The following is an 18,870-nucleotide window of genomic DNA, read 5'->3' as shown; positions in this document are numbered from 1 at the left end:
AAAGGCGATTTGGAGTGCTTCTGAAGCACATTCCATTATAAATTTGAAAATAAAATAAACAAAATCTTCTAGTTCATTATAACTTAAGTTATAATTTTATCCATATCTTCATGTAAATCTTACAATCTTCATTTAGTTAATATTTCTTAAAATCTAGAACAAATTCGTTTCAGCAAGTTTTGAATAATGTTTACCAATAATATGCTCAGACACCAATTAGATTTTTAAAAGTTTCTTCATTCAGTTAATATTTGCTTTTCAAACTAAGAGAATTCGAATGAAATTTGCTTTCAATGACTTTTACAACTATTCTTTAAATCATCACATAGTTTTTCAAATGAATCTTTCAATATCAACTCTCAATATTGCCCTGATTTTGAGAACTTATGTTCTTAATGTTAAAATTTTGTAGACCATTGTCTTTTCTTTTACTGATGTAATGCTGCTTTCATTTTATTGTACTAACTATATACATCTTATCATTCAATTGCTCAAATCAAAACTGATATCGTTAATTGAGGTTTAACTAAAACGCACAATGGCATATTATCTATACTTCAAATTAGTTGACTATTTTGAAACTGAATCAATAGAAGTAGTTGAGAACTGCTCCCCGACAAGTTTTTTTTTTGTCAATTTCGAAATGAAGAAAAACATTATCAGAGTCAAGCCAAAGAGCTCACCAGCAAAGAATACAGAAACCAAAAAAGAATCGTATACAATTCCACCAGAGTGCTCAAGCTTCGATGAAATTCCTGCAAATTTCTCCCAAAATTTAGATTTATCAAATCAATTCATAAACACATGGACAGGAATATTAAAACACGAATCTCTTATATCTTTAGATATCTCAGGCACAAAAATTTCTGATTTTAAAGGCACAAACAACTTAAATTCCTTAAAAACGCTTAAGTTTATAAACACGCCACTCATGAATTTACCTTATCCTCAAATATCAGCAATTTATGCTTTCGGATATCAATTAAATTCAATAAATGACGAAACCATATCAAAAACAGAAATAGAGCATCTAAAAGAACATCTTCTATCACAAGAATTGCAACAAAAGATCAGAGCAGGATTTATTTTATGCTCCTATCCAAAATATACAATTACTGATATTAATCAACTTGTTTGTACAGGTGAAGCATTCATGACAAGAAAGAAGGCCTTCGAATTCGAAAACAACTCAAATCATATCCTTCATACAGAATTTTCAAGTAAGAATAAAACATTTAATCGCGAAAAGTCACAAGCAGTGCTTGATATCTTGAGATCATACAATACAAGTAATGTAGAAAGCTTTATTAGTTATAAACGCTCGAACAAAGTTCCAATTGCTCAGAAAGAAGCTACTAAAGATGTTGATGGTAAAATTGCAATGATCGAACAAGAAAATGCTCAACTTAAGGCACAAAAACTTAAATTCATCGGAATTTTCCAGAAATTATCAAAAGATAATTTAGATGTTTCAATTAATGATAAAGCCTTCGAGCAACAAGATATGCTTTCACAAATTTAATATGCAAATCTATTTCATATATCTTTTTTTCTTCAGTTGTTTAAAAACGTAATATTTTGTAAATATTTTTATTTTATTGCCTTCTTTTTATGAAAAACCATTAACGTAAACCATAATATTATGATATCCAATTAACTGGCATGATAAATGGCATTCTTAAATTTTTATAAAAATAAAATATATTAATAGCTTAAATTCCTATATATTTAATCAATATTTCCTATGGTTTAAAGTATCTTAAAAGCAAATAGGTTTAAATAATCTAGAATTAATTTTTCAAGAAATATTAATAATTGGTTAGAATAAGAATAAACTTATTAACTTTATGATAACAGTTATAACTGTGTCTTTGGTTCTCAGTCATTTATCCAATATTATAAAAAAATCATTTCAAATTGAATTCCAAATCATCAAATTTTTAAATGCTGGTATCTATAGACAATGAAAGCAATATACCATCGACCGAAATCCCTGGATGTATATGCCAAATACTGTTTATTGATGTAGCTAACTTAGAATAAAAATTGACAATTTTAATCGTTCTCTCTAAAAACATACAAAATGTCTGATGGATTAATCCCACTTCAGTATCTAGAATTATATAACTACACTTATGAAGATGGAGACGAAGTCGGTACCATCACACTTGATGTCCCTGAAATACTTAATAACAGTGCAATTAAAGTTCAGCTTTCAGAAGATGGAAATTTCATCAATATCAACTTTTCAGAAGATTACCCTCATGTTGTATGCGGACATTTATACTCAAAAGTTACATCATTTGAAACTGCAATCGAAAAAAACAAATATTGTGTTAAATTACATAAAGACCCAGCAGGAGAAAAAAAGTGGTTTTTATTGATTACATCTAATCATTCAGAAAATAAAGTAATTGATCCAAAATCTGCTTACGCTATTTTCAAATTATATGCCATGACTGCACAGGAAACAAATGACACATCAAACATCGAAATTGCATTTCAGTATCTTAAATTTGCTGCTTCTTGTGGTTATGTTCCAGCTACAAGAGAATATGCAACGAGACTTCTTCAAAACAGCGCAACATTCGTGAACGGTGTAGAGCTCCTTAAATTATGCTACGATAAGTACAAAGATATACCATCTTGTTTTCAACTTGGAATTATATTTTCACAAAGCAAGGAAACTGTTGAGAATGGCTTACCATTTATGACCGTAGCCGCTGAATCTGGATATTTCGATGCTATTGTTGGCCTCGGAGAATACTTCTCTCCTCTTTCTTCTATTCCATATCAGAAGAAAGACGCAGAAAAGGCTGTTGAATACTTTAAACTTGCTCTCACTAAGGGAGAAGATTGGATCGCACTTCACGAATTGGCTAAATTAACATTCTTTGGAATTGGAACAAAACAAGATACAAATGCTGGCATAGATTTACAAAGAAAGGCAAAGGCTATTAACCCAGATGTCCCTGCGATAGAACTTAATGATCCACGTGTAAACCAATACAAGCAAATTGTCGAAGATGAAAAAACAAGTGCTACTCCTTGGTCAACTCGTGGCGCTATCATCGGTGCATCTGTTGCTGTTGCATCTGGCTTTGGATTGTTAGTATATAAAGCACTAACTCGAAAAGGTAAATAAATTTCTATCAATCGACCACTGGAAATACTAGAATATAGATGTAATATCACTAATTAATAGAATTTATATAAAGAATATATTTATGCTTTTAAATTTATTTATTTCCAAATATGAGTTTATTCGAATATAAATCAATAGAATCAAAATATATTTTTAAGCGTTTTTGAGTTGTTTATTGTGATGTGGCTAACCAAATCTGCTGTTCAAATCATTTCGAATAATATATTATTACTGATTTCCATGGAAGCAGTTCATATCAATTAATTTCACACGGTGATGAATAATACTTGCAGATTGGCCAGGTAAAAATGATTTATTAATTTCCTTATTTCAAAAAACTTCAAAGAAACAGGCGATAAATCGATATTTAAAATATCACATGACTCATAAATGAATAATTGCTTATTCTCTTTTTCACTCTTCATCGTCTCATGATATAAAGATCAAAAAAGTGACAAATATATTGACGATATGATTCGCTTCTTCTTAGTCTTTAACAGACAAGGCGCTGTTCGTCTCGTCAAGTGGTATACACCATACTCAACAGCAGAAAAGGAAAAACTAAAAACTGATATCCATCGTCTTGTTTGCCGTCGTGCTTCAAATCTAACAAACGTTCTCGAATACAAGAACTATAAAATCATATACCGTCCATATGCTGCTCTCTTCATGTGTATGTGTGTCGATGCAAACGATAATGAGTTCGCTATTCTCGAAACAATTCATCTTTTCGTCGAGGTCATGGATCAGTACTTTGGTAAAGTTCGTGAATTGGACTTGCTGCTCCAATTCCATAAAGTTTATGCAATCCTTGATGAATTTATTGTTGCTGGCGAAGTTGGCGAATGCAATAAGCAAATTATTGTTGAGCGTATGAAAATGCTCGATTCTCTTAGCTAAATTATTTACAAATATTGCAAATAAAATCTTTTTAATTTTATTATTTCAAAATCACAGCTTTTGTTAAATCATTCTACTAATTAACATATTCCTTGATATTATAATATATTTTGAAAGTAATAAATCAAAAAATCTGTGAAATCGATCAAATAATCATAGAATTGTGAGTTTCTGTTGAAAAACTCACAACATTGAGATTATAGGGCCGAATTCACACGTCTTCTGTTAGAATGTCTGTTGAAATAATGAAAATCGCATACTTACTGTTGCGAAGCGGAAATTCACTTGATAATATATGAAATATACAATAAATAGTGATAAATATCAATTTCAAATATGATACATGGATTCCAATTCTTTTAAATTTTTGATTAAACTAAATGTTACTTATGAGAGGCACAATGCATAGTATTATGTCTCTAATGAGAATAACATGGTCGACAAGTAGTGGAATATGCCACTTCGTCGGATAGTTTTGTCTGCAATCACTTCTGATTACAGAAATTGATACTCAAGAAAATATATAATGCAATCACAATTAAATCTATATTTTAGGGACAGCTCGTTATATTTTTACTTTCGTAATCCATAGCTTTATGTAAGAGGAAATGAGTAAAGAGAGTTTTATTTCTTATAATAAAAGTGACGGCGATACGTTATAAAATGAGCCCACCTCGAAAATCATCGAAGCGTTCTAATCCAGAAAAGCCAGTAAAAGAACCAAAGGCAGCTAAAGGAAAGCAGGAAGAAAATATTGAAGCTGCCAAGCTTGTTTTAACTCCAAAAGTAGGCTGGACTGCAGAAAATTTTTCATATCTCAAAACAGTTCCTACAGAAAATATTGCTGATGACCTTTATGCTATGTTCGGTATACCACTTGAGTATAAGGATGATAAAACTAAATCACCATACCATGTTTTTATCGAGTTCAATATGAGCTCTTTTCAGTTTGCAAAACAGTTTTCAGATACGACAAAAGCCATCAGTATTATTGCAATTTTAAGTGATTATATTTCATCCGTTCCTGCATATAGTTCTGCGAAAGAAGCTTTTAGTGTTTGGATAGAAAAGGCTACAAGTCAACTTAAATCTCTTGATTTCACACCAAATGAAGAACAAGCTGTACTTACATACTTAAACAAGAACGTTCGAGCAAATTCTCATATTCTTCAATTTGTACTCACAAAAGAATCAGTTGAAGGAATTAATTTATACAGAACTGTAATTGTTGAGACTAAAGACATGTCAGATGCAGAGGCCGCAGCTGCTGCTCAAAAACAATCCGAATTTGAACAGCAACAAAGGCTTTTAGAGCAAGCCATGAAAGAAAAGAAAGAAGCTGAAGAAAAACAAAGGCAAGCAGAACTTGCTGTGGCTATTGAACAGATTGTAACTGAGAATTTTGCAAAAATTCAATCAGTTTTAGACCAAAGAAACGATGCTTTAATTGCACAGATCATGGATCTTGAGCAAAAGATCGATAATCCAAAATCTAGGAAATAATTCTCGTAAACTGTTTTTAATTTTTTTATATAATTTTTTTTTTAATATTCAATTTTATTTTCAAACAGCTAATAGAATTTAGCGTTTGGCTTTGTATTTCTATTATTCGGTTGGCTTGAAGAAGCATTCTTCTGGGTTCTTGTCCAATGATAATTTATTGGATGGAGCTGGAATAACAATATCGCGGCCACTTCTGATCTGAAGGTCATCAACCTTCAAATCTGGGTTCTTTACTTCCATTCTTCTAGCTTTTTCAGCTAATAAAGCAGCTCTGCGAACAAGTAATGACTCGCGGCGTTTGAAGCATTGTTGACGCATGTAATCGATAGATATGATTGATGGAATTGTAATATCCTTTGCTTCTTGTTCAGAAATCTCATACTTTTCTGAATTTTGTTTCCTAACCTTGGCCCATTCTTCTGGACTGCGATCCCAACGAGCGTTGACCAAAACGCCGCCTTTGAATAGGTAATCGTCATTTCCTTTGCCTTTTTGAATCTGTTCAGCAATAATATCGTTATCCTTCTGAATTTGGATAGGATCAGCACGAATGCCATCGTATTCTGAAAGAGCTTGCTTTCTGATAATCCTGCACATTGTTGTTCTAAGTGCAGCACGGTTTCTCCATGGAAGATATTGAGTCATCTGGTCCCATGCTGTAAGACCGAACTTCATTGCAATCTTTTGAAGTACGGCAAGCTCCGCTGTGTTCTGTTCACCAACAAATAAGTGAACGAGATAGCCAGAATCTTGCTTAGTCTTTGTTTCACCTTCACTCATTTGAGGAAAAAAGTTTTTTTTGGCGGGATAATTTCTAAACCGACTTTTCGAAGAAAATTTCGGCATTTTATAAAAATAAATCAGCATTGAGATACTCCAATATAATCCAAATAGATATTTGAATAAGGCTATTTTTCTTAATACCGATTTGTCTGGAATTCTTCTTCATTGACTTAATGGTGGCCAATGACCATTACGTTAGAAAAGGTCTATATGATGTTAGAAATATCAACATAATACAGAGGTAATTTACTTAGATTTCAATTTGCTATTGAAGAACATTTTATATTCAATATGTAGTTGACTTACCTGTTGATAGGAAATAAGGAATATTATTAATATAAATATTTAAAGTTCAAAACAAGAAAATAATAATATAATTGTAAACTTATTTGTTCACCAAGTATTAAAATTCTGTGGTATAAAATCTTTTGCTAAGGAGTAAACCTTTGTGAGCATTTATTTATACACCTTCTTGAGATTCTTTGAATTGTTTAATTGCATTCATCCGATTGATGTGTTTTTGGTTGCCTTGGTTCATTGGTTGTTGCATTGGCATGCCATACTGATTTGGAACCATTTGATTTGGCATTCCCATCTGGTTCATGCCCATTTGCATTCCGTATTGCATTTGGTTTTGCCCCATCTGCATAGAGTTTTGTCCCATCTGCATTCCATATTGCATCTGATTCATTTGCTGTTGCTGCATCTGGTATTGATTATATTGATAATTTTGAGGCATTGGGGCATTTTGTGTATGGCTGGGTTCGGGTTTGAAATCTTCTGGAGATTCCAATCTTGAAGAAACTAGTGTATTTACAGAATCAAAATATTCTTCTTTAAAATCGGTAAAATTGAATCTTTTGCACATCACCACATAGTTATTCGTGATTGAACTTGTGATTAAGCCTAAATAGCCAATTGCTTCTGGCTGGAAAGTTGCATCAGGATCAATAACTTTTAAAATATCATTAAAAATAAAATTTGGACTCTGCCTTTGCCTCATGTTTTGCTGTCCTTGCTGTTGAGGCGGGGGTTGAAGATCATTAAATTGTCCAGACATGACAATATAAAAAAAAGTGCAATATTTTTTGACAAAAAAAATATTAAAGTAAATTTAGTTTATTCTCTAATTATGATAGCGATATTCACTTTCTGAATCACACAAATTTTGAGGAAAGTCGTTGAATTTTATGGAATTATGGATTCTATCATATTACACATCAAAATCTTTAATACAATATGATTTGAAAAAGTGTCAATAATAGAATTCCACACAATTTTGTGAAATGAGTGAAGAACAGCACGAACACAAAGAATGCGCATGTTGCCAGGGAAATGGAGAATGTCATTGTCATGAGGACAAGTGCAAATGTCATGAGCATGAATGTCATTGCCATAATCACGAATGTCACTCCGAAAATCACGATTCACATGAATGTCACTGTCACGAACATGAATGCGAATGTCACGAGCATGAGTGCCATTGCCATGATCATGAATGCGGCTGTGGATGTGAAGATGAAGGCTGTGATTGCTGTGATTGCGCTCCATCTTTCTTCCCAACAATTTTACAACCAATGATTGATGTCGAAGGCTCAACAAATCCAGACTACTTCTTAAAACCACAATTAGTTCAAGATCCAAAAGTTTGGCCAAGAGGAGATAACCTCAAATTCAAATTACCGCCAAATGCCTTCATAACACAAATAGTTCTTAAACTCGAAGGCGATTACATTCATAATTGCGAAGTTACGATCAAAAATAATGAAAATGAAGTTTACAAGAACACCTACGAATTTCCAACCGAAGGATCACTCGAGTGTGTTGAATACAGTGGTCCTGCAACAGAATTTACAGTTGTAAATCTCAAACCAGAAAATCCAATCATTTGCTCCATTTTTGTATTGATCGGAACACTTACAGACCGTTGCACACTCGAAATTAATGGAGATCTTCCTTATCTCCAGCCATTATTCGTTTGCAAGACCTGTAATTTCAAAGAAGGTCAATGTGTTTGCAAAGCATGCGCCGATCAATGCCATGCAGGTCACGAACTCGAGATGATTAACTCCCCAGGCTATTGCGACTGTCCAAAACTCGGAGATTGCAAATTAAAAGATATGAAAGACAAATTCGAATGTACATACGGAGAGAATGGACCAGAAGAGATTGAACAAGAGTTATTTAGATGCCTTACATGCGGATACGGTCCTAAAACAAGGATGTGTGCTGGATGCGCAAGAATCTGCCATTCAGGACACAAAATTGTTTCATGTGGCAAAGCCTGGGCCAGATGCTGTTGTGGAGGCCAAGCAGCACCAGGTGTTGCATGCAAATACATCCCACGTGTTGAAGATGAAATAAATGCCTGCACATTCTACAAATACGGAAATAAACCACTGGAACAAGAGATGTTTTCCTGCGAAACATGCAACTTCAAAGAAGGACAGAAGATGTGTCTCGCTTGTGCAATGATGTGTCACTACTCCCACAGATTGATTAGACTTGGAAAAATCGAAGGAGTTTGTGACTGCGGACAACACAAAATTGAGAACTCTCACTGCTCTTTAACTGCTGATTCTAGACCAAAGATGATGCCTCTCTGCGGCTGTCCTTGCTGCATGCATCACTAAAATAATAAATATAGAAATAAAAATAGATTTTCTATCAATATTGATTTAGAGTTATGATCAAATACTTGAGTGAAATAAGCTTATTCAATTACATAAAGGATCCTAACAAGCATTATTATATAGATAACTTTCTGAATGTGATAAATTTCTTTGGTATGATAAGTTAACTTTTTGGGTATTATTATCGTCTGGCGGTTTTAGACGACAATGCGAATTTTCGAATAATAGAATTTTTTAACCAGATAAAGAGCTACTCCATATATCATGCGTGTTTGCACACTATATACATAGATGGAATTGATGTTCTACCTTTATTTAGGTACCAAAACATGCTTGTAAAATCTCTTTTTTAGACAACAATGATAATTTTGTCACTTTTTCGAGAAGACAATAAAACATCCTCTTTTACAATCATAATAAAATTCAATTTGAATCAATAATATTGAGTTCAATATATCAACTGGTTATAGCTAGCATAGTTATAAAAAAGATCTATATATTTTACGAAACATCATATAAATAATTTACAAAACAAAAATTAAAAGATAATATATATAAAAAAATAGAAATAATATAAAAAAACAAATATAAATAAAAAGTGGATTAGATCCAAGAGAAACCTTCATCAACCATTGCGAAAGAGTTCTTTGAAGTTGAGATGATATGGTTGATTAACTCGAATGGGAATGGATTGTCGTATTTGTCTGTATCCTCAGTCATGACTGGGCTTGCACTTTCTACAGAAAACATGATAAATCTTGGGTTGTTGATTCCCAAAGCCTTCAAAAGCAATTCCAACTCATCTCTGTTTTCCTGCAAACACTGCATAGTTGCTAACCATGCTGTTGTGAACGATCCCTGCAGAGAGAAAGAAGGAAGCAATCCCTGTAACTGAGGAGACAACAAAACAGGAGTGAAAGCGTATCCAACATTTGGATCTGGGAGCCAATCAGTCATTGCAACTCTTGTTCTGTCAGAGAACAAAGCAACTGTTGGGAATTCAGGAGCAGGAGCATGACAAACAGTTCTCAAAGCAAACATCGCACCGAGTTGTGATGAAATGGAAGACCTCGAATAAACGAAATTTGCAAGAGAACCATCTGATCCTTCAACCAACCATTTGAAAGCGGAATCAGGAGACAAATGAAGGTCTTTCCGGAGTTTCGTGATAAAAGGAGATACTTCATCAGGAGGGAACATTATTTGCTGCATCGCGTTCGTCACTGACTCTGCCATTGCGTAAATAACTTGATAATTTCCGGCCAATCCATGCATCCACTGCAGTTGAGGCGTGAAAACAATTGATATTCCGGGAGAAACGCAATAAGCGGGCGGATAAAACAGGAATGGAGTTCTCATGCTCAAAGAAGGATGGTTGGCCATTGTTATAGACATGAAACGGACTAAAACATCTTCTCTGGAATCGAAATTGAATCTTTCCTGTGGAACAATGGAAACAGTTGTTATTTCGCCGTTTTCCAATGTAAATTTCGCTTGTGCATCTTGTTTTTGGTCTCCTACGACTTCTATTGCGAAAACCGATTGTATTGTGTCTCCTACAGGAATTTTACAACCATTTGTGATGACTTTTGCCCTGTGGTTTGTGACGTAATAAGGTGGATTCGCTTGGCAAAATGAAATCAATTCAAAGATATCTTTCAAATTCAACTCATTCAACACGTTTTGGTCAATAGGAATTGATGGTTTAACAAGCGCATTGTACAATGTTTTATGTGCCAAAATTGATTTCCTCATCTTCTGCATCTGTTCTTCACTGTCTTTGATGAAAGCGAACAAGATAGAGATCTCTTGAGCAGGTTTATTATGCTTTAACTTTTTGAGTTCTTCGGCTGCGAATTGGACTGTTTTCAGCTGTTTCTGGGTCTTGAAATACATGTGCAAGTAAACAATCATGAAGTGGATTGGATAACTCTCTGCGACAATTTTGAAGAACATTTGTGGGAAATCGTCGCAAATCTCATAAATAATTGGTAACCAACTGATCCACAATGGATGGACTTTTATTTGGCTGGAAACAATCGAATTTAATAGTTGAGCAGAGCGAGATCTTTCTCTTCTTATTGATGAGATCAAAACACTCGCTAAAGGTGTGAAATCTTCACGTCCTATCATTGAAAACATTTCACTGAGTTTGGTTGACAAACTGTTCAAATCAAGAAGTTGTGGTAACTTTGTAGCGATGTAGACTAACAGTTTCACGTGTACATGGTATTGTTCTTGAGGATTGAAGTTCTTCAAGAAGCTAAATGCACCATGTACATCTCTCATTCCGACGTAGTAAGACACGATTTGTTTGAAACAAGGGATTTTCAGTTGCCAAGCTCTTGTTATGTAATTTGCAAGTCTTGGATACGCTGTTTCAGGGTAATTCGTGTATTTGTCGTCAGCATGAGACATTGCTTTGAGACGGACATCAAATGACCTCTTGATTGCACCGACATTCGAAAGTAATTGTGCAAAAGAAAAATAGTTTGTCAGTAAGTCATTATAAATGTCATTTCTATGCAATTCTTTCAAAGTGTTTTGTAAAACAATGATTCTCCAGCCCAAACTCGATGCTGTTGTACATAATCTATCGAGGCTTGGCAACCATATATTTGTCCAAAACCTGATGTCGTCAACAGAACGAGGTTCATGTGTTTGTGAGATTGCTTGAGACATCATTTTACAAGCACCAATTGCTTCTTCCGCAATTACAGATCGACTCATTGTTGTAATGAAAGAAGAGCTGAAATAGGAAGTGTTTGTTGAGTCATTTCTTCTGTGGATATCAGAGTTTTGGCTGAAATACGTCCAGAAAGGAAGATAAATGTAATGACTCATATCATTCTTCTGAACAATTATATCATTCGCCCATGGAAAACTCAAGTTAATTGAGGCAGATCTCATTTGAATTATCGCTTGTGAATAACATTCATTGTGTTTATCAGTTGTATCAATGAAACTAGCAAAAGCAGCTTCGTATTGACATAACTGTGAATAAGAATAAGCTGTCCTCAAAACAGGTAATTCACTTCTTGCCATTCCCAAAGCGTCATCAGTTAAATTCAATTGTTCTAAGAAGAACATGTTAGAAAATGTTGTTTGGTTCGGAAGAGGCCTGTTGTGACGGAAAGGAGGAGTGATGTTGAAGACAGAACTCAAGGAGGAATTGGGGAATAACCTGATGTAATACTTCATGAAAGTAATGAACTTTTGATTCATTATTACTGAATGCAAAGCAGTTATCAACAAACCTTGCAAATTTGGTAAATCAAGGAATAATGATACCATTGAAATACTCGCAGGAAGGAACATTCTACTGAAGATTTGTATGTGCATGTCTTGATGTTGTGATGCCCAATCATTTTGCCAACATGCTTCAACAATGTCTCGTTCTTGAGATACAACTAATATCCTGTTTTTACTCGATTTGTTGCATTGTTGGAATGCATCAGGATATTTCTCTTTCAACACTTTGTTGAACTCATTAATTACATAAGGATGAATTGGATATTTCAGCTTCGTTATCTCAGCTAACAGTTGTGTTTCTGTCTGTGGGAAAACAGCATCAAACAAAAACAACATTATCCAAAAGTGAGGTGAATTTGCAAATTCCGAAATCCATTGAACAACAGTTCCAAAAGGAGATTTTAGAGGAGGCGAGAAAGGAGAGTTAACAGTGATTTTCATGGCACTGTAAATCTCGGAAATTGCGTATTCAGCCATTGGATGAGATCCGTATTTAATTATGTCTTTGAGGGCTCTTTGATACAAAGAAACAAATTCTTTTGGTGGAGGAACAGACATCAAATACCTGAAAGAAAGAGCAACAGGATAAATTGGATCTTTCTGGGAAATTAGTTGAGAAATACTTGCAACTAATTGTAGGTAAAATGTGTATTGGACAGGAGTTATTTCTTTCGGCAATTTCTCTGTCAAATGCTTCTTTATTTCATTGATGTATCTACTGTTAACTGATTGCAATGTAACCGAGTTTTTGATCTTCTCAAGTGATGCCGGGAATTGGTCAAATGTCAATATTTTTGTGTCTTTCTTCAAAATCATGTACAAAATTACATCAAAAATTCTGGAATGAGCGAAATGGTTTGGAGTATTAACAATTGACTCGAAAATACTCGGTAAATAATATGTATAAAGATCACTAACTTTCATGCCAACGCTCAATGAATTGATGTAAGAATAACGTAATATTGCCTTTGTAAAATTCAAATTTTTCGGATTGAAAACACTTGGTGTTGTTCCAGCAACTCTCATTGTGATTTTCGATGAAACAGTGACAGCAGGAATCTTCCAGACTAAATAGTTAAAGACTTCGGTCATCGAATCTTGATATGTCGTGTCATTTTCATCTTTCGCTTTCATTGTTTTCGCGATACTCAGCAATCTTGAGAAATTCAAAATTGTGTTTGGTTGTAAGACATTTTTCATGATTGCTACTGCGTGAATGTCATGAGAAACAGACTCAATCATACATGACGTGAAATCAGGAACAGTTATATTCTTTATGTTATGTAGCATGGCATTGTAATACCTTATCAAATTGTCATTCAACAAACTCTCTGAAGGAACAATTGTCACGAAATTTCCTGTGAAATAAAGTGGTTGTTCTGGTGGACATTGTAAGAATGTTTCGTAGCGAAGCCACGCCTGGAACACTCTTGAAACAATGTTTGTTGCAGGAGCATTGTTGATGGATTCCATTATCATCATTCCTTTCGGTGTGAAATATTTTGTGAATTTCACAAATCGAGAAATAAACAATGAATGAGTGAACATCAATGGCTGTCTGATGACGAAATTGATGTTGTCATTGATCATCGCTAACAATCGCTTGGAATTCTCTACAACTTGGAGTTGTTCAATAGGAAACAGAATTTGCACTGCAGCCAAAAACAAACTTGGTCTAAATAAACTCAAATGATACTGTTGATCTGTTTTTCCACATTCTATTAGTTTCTTTACTAATACTTGTACATTGTACAATGTGTTCTCACTGCATCCATACTTCAATATCACTGGTAAATCTTTAATTGCTTTGGAAATAATCAAATTTACAGCTAAAGGTGAAGTGACCATTGAAACCCTCTCAATATTCTGTTGCTGTGAATTTTGTTGAACATTCTGAACATTTTGAGGAATATTTTGAATGTTTTGAATATTTTGTTGTTGTTGAGTTTGCTGTAATTGTTGTGACATTGATGGCTGCATCTGTCTCATATTCATTTGGTTCTGCATCTGGTTTTGTATTTGATTTTGCAACTGATTTTGATATTGGTTCTGATACTGATTTTGTAACGTATTTTGTAAAGTGTTTTGCATTTGATTTTGCTTTGCACCCATTGAATTAGACATTGGCATTGGCATTGGAGGGTTTGTAGGTTGGAGCTGTTGAGGATTGGAAGGAGGCATTGGAGATTGCATTGGAGTGTTAGACATAGGAGTTCCGTTCATTGAATTTGAGCCAGGCATTGGAGATTGCATCATTTGGTTTGGAGTTATTTGTTGAGGTGTCATTGCAGAAGGAGTCATTTGTTGTGATGATTGAGATGACATCTTTCCTGAATTGAGTTTATTCAACATATTCAACATCTGTTGTAGTTGTTGGTTCTGTTGTGTGTTCTGTTGATTGTTTTGTTGTTGTTGAGTATTTTGATAATTTTGTTGAAAAGATTGAGAATTCTGTTGATAGTTCTGTTGTTGTTGATAATTCTGTTGGTAATTTTGTTGTTGATATGTTTGTTGTCTTTGTTGTTGCTGTCTTTGCATTTTTAACTGTTGTTGTTGTTGATATTGAGGAAATTGATTCATTTGTTGTTGTCTTTGTTGCTGTTGTTGTTGGTAATTCTGTTGATAGTTCTGTTGTTGATAGGATTGATTGTTTTGCTGTGTTTGCTGCTGATTCTGTTGTTGGTTCTGCTGATTTTGTTGGTTTTGCTGTTGTGAATGTGAATGATGATGACCAACATTCTGGATTTGCATGGAAATCTGATCTTTGTGCTTCTCTAGGTACTCAAGAACTTGTTGGGTGTTGTTCGCAAGCAAAAGAATGATCTCATCTCTGAAATCAGCTAAATCTGGATGATTAAACAACCTTTGAGCGAGATTTAGGTATGAAAGAGAGAACTGGTCCTTGAAGGAGTCAACAATAATGGTTACTGACTCTCTCTGGAACGATTTAACGAAGATTTCAGGTTGATTTGCAAACCATTGCTGTTCATAGAAGTAGTAACTCAAATCAAAGCCTGTTTTGATCAATTGCCGAAGCTCTGGAGTAAGTTGGCCGGTCGGAAAACATGAAATTGTCCTGAAAATTGGGGATAAATAGTTTGGAGGACCTTTTTGCTTGGTTAACTGCACAATGAAGCTGTACAAATCACGTGCGAAGGCATCAATTGGCTGGATATGGTTCTGTTCCAGCAAATATTCGAAAAGATTGAGTTCATGGATGTTGATTTGCCTCTGTTTCGTATCGAATTCGATGTTATATGGACAGTAATTAATAGAGCCACCGATCTTCTTTACGAAATTCTTGATTTTCTTTACGAAATACGTAATATGATCAACAAATTTCGGATCTCTAACAGCTTTTATGGTTTCGGTCCAGAAATATCCTGCTAGGTCTTGTTGTGGCTCTGTTGTACAAATCCAGGCAAGTAATTTAATGAGATATCTTATTTGGTCGAACTCAAGCATCTTTTCTGACTTGTAGGAGTTTAGCTTCTTCATGCATTTGATGAACTGTGGCAGAATCTTCTCTGGCTGCCTCTTGTTGAGATTTTCGATGATAAATTGAAAAAAACTTTGATGATTTTCAATGACATCCTCGAACCTCTGTGAGAATATGAACTGGTAGACATATGCCTTGGCCGAATTCTCTCTTGACTGCATGAATTGGTTGATAAAAGATTTAATTGCAGTTCTGATGAGTCCATGTATCTCATTCTGCTTCCTTAGCTCTGTCAGACCAATTTGCGCTGCAGTAATCGCCTTTTGTGTCCTCAACGGTTTGGACATTCTCAACATTTCGTTAACAATTTGGTTTATGAACTGGCTATCCTCATGAACGTACTGCCTTTTGAATACATACTGATTGAGAAGGGCAAGAGCGTTATCGTAATCGAAACTGCAAGCTTCAAATAATGAAGATACAATTCTTACGAAAACTTGGTTCACTGGTATGAAAGGCAGCGTCTGTCCGAGGATAGAAACAGCTGTAGCAGCGTATTCCTTGTAATGGCAGAGTATTGCAATGTTATTTGCAAATTCTGATTTATCCTGTACGAAATTAATGGTCTGTTCAATGTTTTTCATGACGGAATGCTCGAAAAACCGGATCGTGTACAAGGCAGGAGGCTGTGCGGAGTGAAATGCCGTTTGTGGCTGGAAAATCGTTGAATTGTTCTTGTGAAGGAACTTTACGAGGTCGTTCGTAATCTTTGAGGTCGTACATTCTAAAAATGTCTTCCTTTCAAGTAGATTTAAGAACGCTTTCGTAAGAAATTCAACTTGGTCGGGTGAAATTTTGTCCAAAGACTGGATTTTAGCGAACAATGGGTCGATAGGGATATCGAAGCCATCGACATTAGCTAAAGTAAGTTTGGGAGAAGAGTCGGGGGGTTCAATCGCCGATGACATGACTTTTTCAGGAATTCGGCGTAGAATGGCTCTGGCGTAATCTTTGGATTCGCCTTTCATTAAAATGGTCGATAGAGCGGAAACAAACTTCATGGCTACAGGTTTTGACAATTTTTCGAAAATTGTTTGGATGTTTGGCTTCAAAGCGTTGTAGAGTATGTTCAAATAAATCGATAAGTCATTCTTGGGGGTCTGGAGTGCGCAAAGGAAAAGCTGGAACCAATCATCGTTTCTTTGTGGGGAAGCTTTGGAAAGTAATGGGTAAAGTACGATCGAAAGGTTAGATATTGTAAGGTTGTTCTCGTTATTCTTCAAAATATCGATGAAAAACTGGTAATTCTTCTCTAATTGGTTGATTAAGACTTCCAGCTTCTGTTGGAAGTTCGGCTGTACTATCTTCTGTTGTGGGTTTTGGTTTTGAGGGTTCTGGTTCTGCTGCGCTTGTTGTATTCCTTTATTATATTCCGAAAAGAAAGGAATAATGACTGTTTCGATCAAATGAGAGTCATTTCTCTCTAGTATTTGCATGAATATGTTGAAGATATTTCCGCAGAGTGTTTTGTATTGATATGGGTTTAATTTGATCACATCCTTGAAAAAAACTACTTGGTTGATCTTGTGGATGATATCGGCGGTGATTTTATGCAACGTAGCGAATTTATCGGAGACTGCAATGTAGAATTGGATGAGATAATAAATTTTCTGACAAATATTCGAATTTAAAATCTTGTTATGGAACTCAACAAGGTACTGTTGGCTATCATCTGTCGGGAGGAACAACTCTAAGCTACTTTTCCAGAAAGCGGTTATGTACTGATTTGGAAGTTTGTCAACAAACTGTTCTATGAAGTTAACAATCTGGTCGCACCTTTTATTTATGTCCTTTTGCTTGGTTGAATCGAACGAATACCTCGCATGGATGGTAAATCTCCTTGCAATTTCCAATTTCATTTGTTCTATGGCGTACATTGGTTGGTAGGTCTTCTTCAAGGCTATGAGTATTGTATTATTGATTTTGGACCATGATTCAGTAGGTTTTACCGATTGTTCGTAGTCTAATCTTGAAATTTCGAAACAATCGACAATTTGGTCAACCATGTCATGTAAAATGAAAGGGTCTTGCTTTATAACAGGTTCTGGTGCGATAAACTGGAAAGTTTTCATTAAACTTTGGCTGAGCTCTGGAGGCGTTTGTGCAGAGGAAATAACACTTAGAGTACGTGCGAATACATCAGATATGAATGAAGGATTAGTCACGGCGAACTTAGAAATCGGAAAAGCCGAGAAGTAGAGGGTAAAACTGATTCTCCTTGATCTTAAGTGGTAAGGCATCGTAATTGCGTATAATTGCTTCTGGAATTCTTGTACGAAGTACACGTACATGTCTTTCTCCTTATCGTTGATCAATAAAGCGTAGACCAATAAATAATTTTGATAAATTTGAGAATATTGAGGGCTATTTGGTATCTTATTCTGTAATTCTCGAATCATAACATATATCTGAGGTGATACTTGCGATGGATCAAGTTCTCCTCTGTGTTCATAAATTCTTGAAACGATTCGCAATGATTTTGCACAGAATCTGAGTAGAATAGGGGTATGGTACTGTGGAGACAAATCCAATATATTGCGTGCAAAGTTGATAAATGGAAGAGCTATCTCACTTTTGTCAATTTGTGGCCCGTTAGTGAAATAAATTTGAGCAAATGACTCTACTATCACAGCTACTATGGAATAGTCAAGCAATTCCAATCTGTTTGCATACATGCTGATGGTTTGCACTGACCATTTGAGTAAATCAAGAAGTCCGTTAGCGTTACCATGTGGTCCTGTAAGGTAGTGTTCTACTAGAAACAGGTAAGCGGACTCAGTAGTTTCATTCGTATTGATTAAGTAGCTGAATGAGATCTCTTCAAGGTTTCTGGCTATATCAGAATTATAATGTATGGGTTTAATGCATCTTAAGATATTAAACATGCGTTTTATATATGCTTTTTCATTGACGTCACTAGATTGGCCTTTACCGATGAATGCTCGTAAGAATGGAACAATATAATCCAAAATTGTTCGGACGTTAGGCTCAATTACCTCGCTGGATTCAAATAATAGGAAGTTTTCGAGGATATCTAGTACGTCATTCGAGAGATTTGGGCTTGCACCATTCCCAAAAAACTCGAAATATTTTGCACTCGACATCTCTGACGTAGCTATCGTCCTGCGCCAAAAATTTTGTAGGAAAAATTTGAG

The 18,870-nt window shown here is 34.9% G+C and overlaps 8 protein-coding genes across 8 annotated transcripts; 5 read left to right on the top strand and 3 right to left on the bottom strand.

The window, feature by feature from the left end:
* Nucleotides 1-638: 638 nt before the first annotated feature.
* Nucleotides 639-1,620, top strand: TVAGG3_0169680 (ribonuclease inhibitor domain-containing protein; the record flags this gene model as incomplete). The annotated part of the gene is made up of 1 exon (XM_001580142.1): nt 644-1,522. The coding sequence occupies one exon, from the start codon at nt 644-646 to the stop codon at nt 1,520-1,522; it is 879 nt and encodes a 292-aa protein (XP_001580192.1).
* Nucleotides 1,621-2,069: 449 nt separating this feature from the next.
* TVAGG3_0169670 (tetratricopeptide repeat domain domain-containing protein) lies at nt 2,070-3,395 on the top strand (the record flags this gene model as incomplete). Its single annotated transcript, XM_001580141.1, has 1 exon — nt 2,084-3,145. The coding sequence occupies one exon, from the start codon at nt 2,084-2,086 to the stop codon at nt 3,143-3,145; it is 1,062 nt and encodes a 353-aa protein (XP_001580191.1).
* Nucleotides 3,396-3,506: 111 nt separating this feature from the next.
* Nucleotides 3,507-4,116, top strand: TVAGG3_0169660 (protein transporter protein; the record flags this gene model as incomplete). The annotated part of the gene is made up of 1 exon (XM_001580140.1): nt 3,617-4,045. One exon carries the CDS (start codon nt 3,617-3,619, stop codon nt 4,043-4,045), a length of 429 nt encoding a protein of 142 aa, XP_001580190.1.
* A 592-nt stretch (nt 4,117-4,708) lies between these two features.
* Nucleotides 4,709-5,548, top strand: TVAGG3_0169650 (uncharacterized protein; the record flags this gene model as incomplete). The annotated part of the gene is made up of 1 exon (XM_001580139.1): nt 4,709-5,548. The coding sequence occupies one exon, from the start codon at nt 4,709-4,711 to the stop codon at nt 5,546-5,548; it is 840 nt and encodes a 279-aa protein (XP_001580189.1).
* Nucleotides 5,549-5,609: 61 nt separating this feature from the next.
* Nucleotides 5,610-6,333, bottom strand: TVAGG3_0169640 (ubiquitin-associated/translation elongation factor EF1bB N-terminal, eukaryote family; the record flags this gene model as incomplete). Its single annotated transcript, XM_001580138.1, has 1 exon — nt 5,651-6,328. One exon carries the CDS (start codon nt 6,326-6,328, stop codon nt 5,651-5,653), a length of 678 nt encoding a protein of 225 aa, XP_001580188.1.
* A 386-nt stretch (nt 6,334-6,719) lies between these two features.
* TVAGG3_0169630 (uncharacterized protein) lies at nt 6,720-7,394 on the bottom strand (the record flags this gene model as incomplete). The annotated part of the gene is made up of 1 exon (XM_001580137.1): nt 6,792-7,391. The coding sequence occupies one exon, from the start codon at nt 7,389-7,391 to the stop codon at nt 6,792-6,794; it is 600 nt and encodes a 199-aa protein (XP_001580187.1).
* A 210-nt stretch (nt 7,395-7,604) lies between these two features.
* On the top strand, nt 7,605-8,980 carry TVAGG3_0169620 (perineurial glial growth protein family; the record flags this gene model as incomplete). Its single annotated transcript, XM_001580136.1, has 1 exon — nt 7,618-8,964. The coding sequence occupies one exon, from the start codon at nt 7,618-7,620 to the stop codon at nt 8,962-8,964; it is 1,347 nt and encodes a 448-aa protein (XP_001580186.1).
* Nucleotides 8,981-9,567: 587 nt separating this feature from the next.
* Nucleotides 9,568-18,819, bottom strand: TVAGG3_0169610 (uncharacterized protein; the record flags this gene model as incomplete). Its single annotated transcript, XM_051225267.1, has 1 exon — nt 9,568-18,819. One exon carries the CDS (start codon nt 18,817-18,819, stop codon nt 9,568-9,570), a length of 9,252 nt encoding a protein of 3,083 aa, XP_051110253.1.
* Between the last annotated feature and the right edge of the window lie 51 nt (nt 18,820-18,870).

Source organism: Trichomonas vaginalis, chromosome IV (assembly GCF_026262505.1).
Source record: "Trichomonas vaginalis G3 chromosome IV, whole genome shotgun sequence".
Lineage (NCBI taxonomy): Eukaryota > Parabasalia > Trichomonadida > Trichomonadidae > Trichomonas > Trichomonas vaginalis.
Note: the sequence above shows the minus strand (reverse complement) of the source record. Positions and strands in the feature narration are given on the sequence as shown.